Genomic DNA, 8,680 nt, shown 5'->3' with positions numbered 1-8,680 from the left:
GACAACAGAGGACACCCAAAACGCCACCCTGTCTCTATTATCTCTCTACCTTCTCTCATCTCTACCTCTCTCTCCCCCCTCTCCTTATCTCCCCCCCCTTGAAAAACACTCAGCTTGGTTCAGTAAACTAAATCACAAGTATGGGGAAGACTGCTGATCTGACTGCTGTCCAGAGGACCATCATTGACACCCTCCATCAGGAGGGTAAGACACAAAAAGAAATGTCTCAAAGAGCAAGCTGTGCACAGAGTGCAGTTTCAAAGCACATCCACAAAAAGTCTGTTGGAAGGGGGAAATGTGGCAGGAAACGCTGCACAACCAAGAGAGATGACCGCAGCCTTAACAGCATTGTGAAGAAGAGTCGCTTCCAGAATTTGGGGGAGCTTCAAAGACAGTGGACTGAAGCTGGAGTCCAGGTATCAAAAGCCACTGTTCACAGACGTGTCCGGGAAATGGGCTACAATAGCCGTATTCCCATGGTCAAGCCACTTCTGAACTCAAGACAACGGAAGAAGCGTCTGACTTGGGCTATGGAAAAGAAGCACTGGACAGTTGCAGAGTGGTCCAAAGTCCTCTTTTCAGACGAAAGCAAGTTTTGTATTTCATTTGGAAGTCAAGGCGCCAGAGTCTGGAGAAAGGCTGGAGAGGAGCAAAATCCAAGTTGCTTGAAATCCAGTGTGAAGTTCCCACAGTCAGCGATGGTTTGGGGAGCCATGTCAGCTGCTGGTGTTGGTCCACTGTGTTTCATCAAGCCCAGAGTAAATGCAGCTGTGTACCAAGAGATTTTAGAGCACTACATGCTTCCGTCTGCTGAAAAGCTCTATGGAGATGAGGAATTCATTTTCCAGCATGATCTGGCACCTGCCCACAGTGCCAAAACCACCAGTAACTGGTGTACTGACCATGGCATTACTGTCCTCGATTGGCCTACCAATTCCCCTGACCTGAACCCCATAGAGAATATGTGGGGTATTGTGAAGAAGAAGCTGAAAGACACCAGACCCAACAATGCTAATGAGCTAAAGGCCGCTATTGAAGCATCCTGGGCATCCATAACACCTCAGCAATGCCACAGGCTGATTGCCTCCATGCCACGCCGCATTGATGCAGTAATCCATGCAAAAGGATTCCCAACCAAGTACTGAGTGCATTAATGGACATTTTCAAATGTTTGATTTTGTTTTGCTGTTATAAATCTTTTTTTTTACTTGGTCTGAGGAACTATTCTAATTTTTTGAGAATATTTAGAGATAGGATTTTTGAGTTTTCTTAAGCTGTAAGCCATAATCAGCAATATTAAAATAATAAAAGGCTTGCAATATTTCAGTTGATTTGTAATGAATCCAGAATGCATGACATTTTTGTTTTTTTAATTGCATTACAGAAAATAAAGAACTTTATCACAATATTCTAATTTTCTGAGACAGTCCTGTACATTTATTTTTGTATTATAATGCTGTAAATCATTATTTTAGTGGAACCTTCTTTCTGTCCTCGTGTTTTGTGCAGACTCTCGGATCCCAGGGACAAGCGGCGACACGCACTTTGGACGAACACACGGTGCGACAGGAAGTCAGTTTGTGGTTTGAAAGGTTCTGCTGGCTCTGGACTGACGTTGTGTTTCTATAGTGACCGGTCTGGAGCTGCTGTCCAGAGAAGGCGAGGGGCAGCAGGTCGTGGGCCGGGCCAGTCTGGACATCTTCTCTCCGGTCAGAGAAGGTCAGACTTTGTCTCTACAGTTTAATTTTTTCAGGACACACAGATCTGCTGCTCATGCTTTAATCAATTCATTCAAATTCATTCAAGGCGTGAACACGGCGTCACAAACTGACACTGAATGTGTTGTCGTGGATATTTATCGGTCACAACATTGTGGTATGAAACGGAGAGGAATCAATAAAGCACAGATACAATTGATTAATTATTATTTTGTTGCACAACAAACACTAATAATGAGAACACTACCTGCTTCCAAGCACAACCGCGTAGTGTCCCTCAGACAAAGACAATCTCGCCCCTTATATAGGAGCTGCACGAACCCTGTGGCAACATACATCGATCTACTTCTATTGCCTCAGACTTTATAGCACCAAGGTAATCTATTCCAGATGCAAAGGTGACCTTCTCATGACCTTTGAGATCATGTTGTCAAAACATATATTGTTATTTACATATGGTATGGATCTTATATAGGGCCCCTTATGTAAACTTAATGAATAAGACATTGTTCATTTTGCTTATCTTAACAGTGTCGTCGCGTCTTAATCTGAAAACACTTCATCCACAATAAGTTTAAGAATACGCTGTTCAAATATAATATGACTCGTATCACATTGACAATATTACGCTATTATATTATATATTACAATAATAACCCCAAGTGATTAATGTCGCTTCTGCTCTTAAAGTTGTAAAGTTGGTCTTAAACTGTAGGAACCCTGATGAACTAAAAATAAACAATAACAAATAAAGAGATGAAATAGAAATAAATGAATCAAAGTAAAAATTCATTGTTAAAAATGTTTTATAAAGAAAAATAATATAGAAATTCAAATAACAGTAAAAAAAAAAAAAGGGATAAAAGAAGATTCTAAATATTCTTGTTGGTATTAATATTGTTGTATTCAGAATAATATTTGATTTTTGAAATATTTGTTTTTCAGACTCTCATTCGGGGGGGAACTCGCACCGTAAGACTCCTCTGAGTACGCCGCTGGCAGCTGCTGCAGCTCGCTGCTACAGCCCGCTGTCCGTCTTCCAAACCCCTTCCCCCATCAAAGAGGAGGAACCATTCTCTGCTGCAGCCGAGACATGTGACTCCAGAAAGGTGCTGACCTCTGACCTCAGTCTGACGGAGCGTAATATCACGATAACTGTGATGTTTTAAAAAATAAATATTGATATTGTTGATAATACACATGTGATGATATCGTGCACAGACCTGCTGCATTCACCTGCTCCTCAGAACACGTGATTCCAATCAGCTCCAGAGTGTTAGGAGTTCTTCCTCGGCCCGTGCTGCACGCTTCTAAGTTTCATGAAAATCGGAACTGAAATGTTTCCCGTAATCTGAAAACATAACCTCCTTAGTGGAGGTGAGAAAGTAACAGATGTATTCTGAATATATATCAACTCTTGATTGACAGCCGGACAAGGCGAGCCGTTCCAGCCTGGAGGGGGAGGATCCGACCACGCCCACATTGTCACAGCAGACCAATCACAGTCAGCTGGCCGCGCCTTTCTTCACGCCAGATCCCGGCCTCGGGAGAGCCAATGGCCTTCAAGCTCAGCTGAGCTACGAATCCCATGCGCAGGGAGCTGCACCCCCCCCCGCAGCAGGTGCAGACACACGTGTTTATATGTTTGATGAAAACTATTCTCCTGTTTTCTATCTGTCGTGTTTTCTATCAGTCGTGTTTTCTATCGGTCGTGTTTTCTATCTGTCGTGTTTTCTATCGGTCGTGTTTTCTATCGGTCGTGTTTTCTATCGGTCGTGTTTTCTATCTGTCGTGTTTTCTATCAGTCGTGTTTTCTATCTGTCGTGTTTTCTATCGTGTTTTCTATCTGTCGTGTTTTCTATCGTGTTTTCTAACGGTCGTGTTTTCTATCAGTCGTGTTTTCTATCTGTCGTGTTTTCTATCAGTCGTGTTTTCTATCGTGTTTTCTATCTGTCGTGTTTTCTATCGTGTTTTCTAACGGTCGTGTTTTCTATCAGTCGTGTTTTCTATCGTGTTTTCTATCAGTCGTGTTTTCTATCGATCGTGTTTTCTATCGGTCGTGTTTTCTATCTGTCGTGTTTTCTAACGGTCGTGTTTTCTATCTGTCGTGTTTTCTAACGGCCGTGTTTTCTATCGGTCGTGTTTTCTATCGGTCGTGTTTTCTATCGGTCGTGTTTTCTATCTGTCGTGTTTTCTAACGGCCGTGTTTTCTATCGGTCGTGTTTTCTATCGGTCGTGTTTTCTATCGGTCGTGTTTTCTATCAGTCGTTGTTTTCTATCGGTCGTGTTTTCTATCGGTCGTGTTTTCTATCGGTCGTTGTTTTCTATCGGTCGTGTTTTCTATCAGTCGTTGTTTTCTATCGGTCGTGTTTTCTAACGGTCGTGTTTTCTAACGGTCGTGTGTCGTGTTTTCTATCGGTCGTGTTTTCTATCGGTCGTGTTTTCTATCGGTCGGTCGTGTTTTCTATCGGTCGTGTTTTCTATCAGTCGTTGTTTTCTATCGGTCGTGTTTTCTATCAGTCGTTGTTTTCTATCGGTCGTGTTTTCTATCAGTCGTTGTTTTCTATCGGTCGTGTTTTCTATCGGTCGTGTTTTCTATCAGTCGTGTTTTCTATCGGTCGTTGTTTTCTATCGGTCGTGTTTTCTAACGGTCGTGTTTTCTATCAGTCGTTGTTTTCTATCAGTCGTTGTTTTCTATCGGTCGTGTTTTCTATCAGTCGTTGTTTTCTATCGGTCGTGTTTTCTATCGGTCGTGTTTTCTATCGGTCGTTGTTTTCTATCGGTCGTGTTTTCTATCGGTCGTGTTTTCTAACGGTTGTGTTTTCTAACGGTCGTGTTTTCTAACGGTCGTGTTTTCTATCGGTCGTGTTTTCTAACGGTTGTGTTTTCTAACGGTCGTGTTTTCTATCGGTCGTGTTTTCTAACGGTCGTGTTTTCTATCGGTCGTGTTTTCTATCGGTCGTGTTTTCTAACGGTCGTGTTTTCTATCGGTCGTTGTTTTCTATCGGTCGTGTTTTCTATCGGTCGTGTTTTCTAACGGTCGTGTTTTCTATCGGTCGTGTTTTCTAACGGTCGTGTTTTCTATCGGTCGTGTTTTCTAACGGTCGTGTTTTCTAACGGTCGTGTTTGCACCTTCAGGTGCAGCTCTGTCTGCGGCCGTCTCCTCCTCTCTCTCCCAGAACATCGTGGAGGTGGTCGGGCAGGCGGGAGCGGCTCCTCTCACCTCGCTGCAGATCCACTTCATCCAGAACATGATCCACGAAACTCTGGAGGACTTCAGGTCCGCCCCCCCGACTCCTTCCTGAAGATATATCTCAGACTTATAAAAACAATAAGTTTTACAAGCACTTTTCAAACTAAAAATATTTCTCCTTCTCCTCCTCTTCCTCCTTATTCTCCTCCTCTTCCTTCTTCTTCTCCTCTTCCGTCTTATTTTCCTCTTCCTTTTCCTCCTTCTCCTCCTACTTCATCTCCTCGTCCTCCTCTTCCTCCCCCTCCTCTTCCTCCCCCTCCTCTTCCTCCTCCCCCTCCTCAGGGACGTCTGTCACAGAGACATTGTGAACCTGCAGGTCGAGATGGTGCGACAGTTTTACATCCAGCTGGTATGACTTCACATTTTCTCTCTGCTTTGGTTTTAAAGATGTTTCAGGGTGTGATGATACATTTTAAATTGCTGATGCATAAGAAAGATTAATAAATTATATGAAACCAGTCCTCTAGAAGACATTTATTTGTAATTCGCTTTTCAAGCAGCTACACAGGTAATTCCTTTTATATTTGTTGATGTTAAATGTAGAAGTCCAAAAAGAAGTTTGTCCCACATATAGTCACTAATTCTGTATAAATAAATGTATTATAATATTCGTCTTGTTGTTTCAGAATGAGATCCATGGTCTGATCGAGAAATACTCCGTGAACGAGTCTCTGGTGGAGGAGGTGGAGAAGCTGAGGGAGGAGAACCGGCGGCTGAAGACCAACTACTGAGCCTCGCTCGTTACTAGAGATGGTTATTATGGGATGTCGGATGAGTTTGCATGCTCAGAATAAAGATAAACTGTCATTGCCTGTCGTCGGTCAGAGATGTGAGTGAAGTTGTGTTTAGTAGTTGAAGAACGAACAGAAAGGAATATAAAAATGTCAAACACATAAAAATATCTGTTGATCAGTCCGAGTTTAAAACTCATTAGTTTACACTGTCAGACGGACATTTTCTCACATCAGCAGCTTTCTGTCGCTTCATGTGTGCCTGTATCATGTTTTTGTTAAGAGTTTGTCTAAAGAATAAAGAATATTCATATTGAAAAAATAAAACCAGAACTCCTTTTTGTGTCACTTAAAATGAGAGCAGATGTTTTCTGCTTTAATCAGTCCAGGGAAAGTCAGAGATTTGTGTCCAACAACGTCCTACATTTAAAAAATAGTTGCTGAAAACGAAAATTGATTTAATCTGGAAACAAAGCAGATAAAAATCTATTTAAAGTGCCAATCTGAAGGTTATTCTCCTTTATGTCTGTCAGCTGTTGGTTTACAATGTTATTCAAAACATTATACTTTATTTAAATATCTATACTTAGTTTAATTTCATATTTTTTTCGGATTAGTTTTTAGTTCTCCCCTCTCCTTTCCTCCGCTCTGTCTCTGACTGCACAGTGCACACACTTACACACGTGTGTGTGTGTGCGTGCGTGTGTGTAGGGGGCGGAGCCCTGCCCATCGCGAAACCGAGCAGAGAAACTGCACAAAGCAAGCAGTAGACCGGGGGTGTCCAACTCAATCACAGAGAGGGACAAACACGGTCCACATTTATTGAACAGGATACACATATTGGATAAAGTGTAAAAAGATATGGAACATATTGTGAAGTAAATTACTCCTGATTGTATTAATCCACACTGGAAAGACTATCATATGTATTTGTCTACCTCAATCAATATGTATTTCTGCACTGAATGTATTATAAGCATAATATTGACTGTAAACAACGCGGCATTCAAGCTCCGAGTTCCTCAACAATTTGGTGCCCAGTGTGAGGCTCCTGCCAGGAGAAGTGAAAAACGATTGCCGAGTATTTTTGTCTAGTATTCATTGTACGTGGCCACGAGATCAGGTGAGAAGCGAACACCAGTTAAGTCAAATATTCGCTACAGGTAGAATTTGGAAATGTATCATTAATGAATGCCAGCAACAATATTCGACGGTCATAGCTAATACAATTGCTGTTAAACGATAAAAAGCAATCTTAAATGTTGAAATACATGTGATAAGAGCAAGCAGTGAAGATATTAAATGTGTTAAACTGATGTATTAAAAACCTGTAAGGAACGGTAATTATTAATAAATCCCACGGAGGGCAGTAAGGCACTGGACAAAGCTTATGGAAAGCTTGAATTTAATTTAGTTTAATATAAAAATGGAATGGAAACCTCCTAAAGCATTATGGGAAACTGAGTCTTCTAAGCGTCTGTGAAACACTCAGGCAGCTTGAATGCACTGCCCCCTTCTTTTAAAGTCCAACTGACACTCTTCTGTGGGCGAGTGAATCTTGTCTGATCACAGGTTAGCCATGATACCGCAGCTAGGTAGCTAACACACACACACACACACACCCGACCTAGTCCTAAACTTTTTATTGTATTAAAAAGGACAGGAACTTGCACACAGAAACTTATTGTACAATAATAACCAACCTCTCTGGGAACCATCACCTTATCGTGGTGGAGAGGTTTGTGTGTCCCTATGAACCTGAGAGCTGTGTTGTCTGGAGCCTAGTGCTCCTGGTAGGGTCTCCCAAGGCAAATTGGTCTCAGGTGAGGGGCCAGACTAAGAATGGTTCAAAACGACTTCATGAAAAAAAGGGAAAGGAAAGGAGAGACCCTGCCCGGAGGAAGCCCGGGGCCCCCGTCTGGAGCCAGACCCAGAGGGAGGGCCCGACAGCGAGCGCCTGGTGGCCGGGTTTGCCACGGAGCCCGGTCGGGCACAGCCCGAACAAGCTACGTGGTGCCTCCCATCCATCCATCCTGTGGGCCCACCACTCATGGGAAGAACCGCTGGAGTCGGGTGCGCTGTCACACGGGTGGCAGTGATGGTCAGGGACCTCGACGGACCAGACCCGGGCAGCAGAAGCTGGCTCTGGGGACGTGGAACGTCACCTCTCTGTGGGGGAAGGAGCGGGAACTAGTGCGGGAGGTGGAGCACTACCAGTTGGATCTGGTGGCTCTGGAACCGTACTAAAGCAGCAGGTGTGGGAGAAGTTCGGAGAAGCTATGGAGAAGGACTTTCGGTCGGCACCAAGGTGCTTCTGGAAAACCATCCGGCACCTCAGGAGGGGGAAGCGAGGAACCATCCAAGCTGTGTACAGCAAGGGTGGGACCCTGCTGACTTCGACTGAGAAGGTTATCGGCTGGTAGAAGGAGCACTTTGAGGAACTCCTGAATCCAACTAACACGCCCTCTATGGTAGAGGCAGAGCTGGAAGCTGATGGGGGATCATCGTCAATTTCCCTGATGGAAGTCACTGAGGTAGTCAAACAACTCCACAGTGGCAAAGCCGCAGGATTTGATGAGATCCGTCCAGAAATGCTGAAGGCTTTGGGTGTTGAGGGGCTGTCTTGGTTGACACGCCTCGTCAACATTGCGTGGAAGTCTGGGACAGTGCCTAGGGGTTGGCAGACCGGGGTGGTGGTTCCCCTATTTAAAAAGGGGGACCAGAGAGTGTGTGCCAACTACAGGGGTATCACACTTCTCAGCATCCCTGGTAAAGTCTACTCCAAGGTACTGGAAAGGAGGGCTCGGCCGGTAGTCGAACCTCTGATTGAAGAGGAACAATGCGGAATCCGTCCTGGTCGTGGAACAACGGACCAACTCTTTACTCTCGCAAGGATCCTGGAGGGGGCCTGGGAGTACGCCCATCCAGTCTACATGTGTTTTGTGGATCTGGAGAAGGCATATGATCTGGTCCCCCGG

At 44.0% G+C, this 8,680-nt stretch overlaps 1 protein-coding gene across 1 annotated transcript; it reads left to right on the top strand.

The window, feature by feature from the left end:
• Positions 1-1,502: 1,502 nt before the first annotated feature.
• On the top strand, positions 1,503-6,029 carry nedd1 (NEDD1 gamma-tubulin ring complex targeting factor; the record flags this gene model as incomplete). Its single annotated transcript, XM_029426186.1, has 7 exons — positions 1,503-1,560; positions 1,630-1,719; positions 2,664-2,827; positions 3,147-3,339; positions 4,857-4,998; positions 5,254-5,320; positions 5,598-6,029. Coding segments are annotated over 7 exons (819 nt in total), but the record flags the coding sequence as incomplete, so codon positions are not given.
• Between the last annotated feature and the right edge of the window lie 2,651 nt (positions 6,030-8,680).

The sequence above is a fragment of the Cottoperca gobio genome, unplaced genomic scaffold (genome assembly GCF_900634415.1).
Source record: "Cottoperca gobio unplaced genomic scaffold, fCotGob3.1 fCotGob3_125arrow_ctg1, whole genome shotgun sequence".
NCBI classification, from domain to species: Eukaryota; Metazoa; Chordata; class Actinopteri; order Perciformes; family Bovichtidae; genus Cottoperca; species Cottoperca gobio.
Note: the sequence above shows the minus strand (reverse complement) of the source record. Positions and strands in the feature narration are given on the sequence as shown.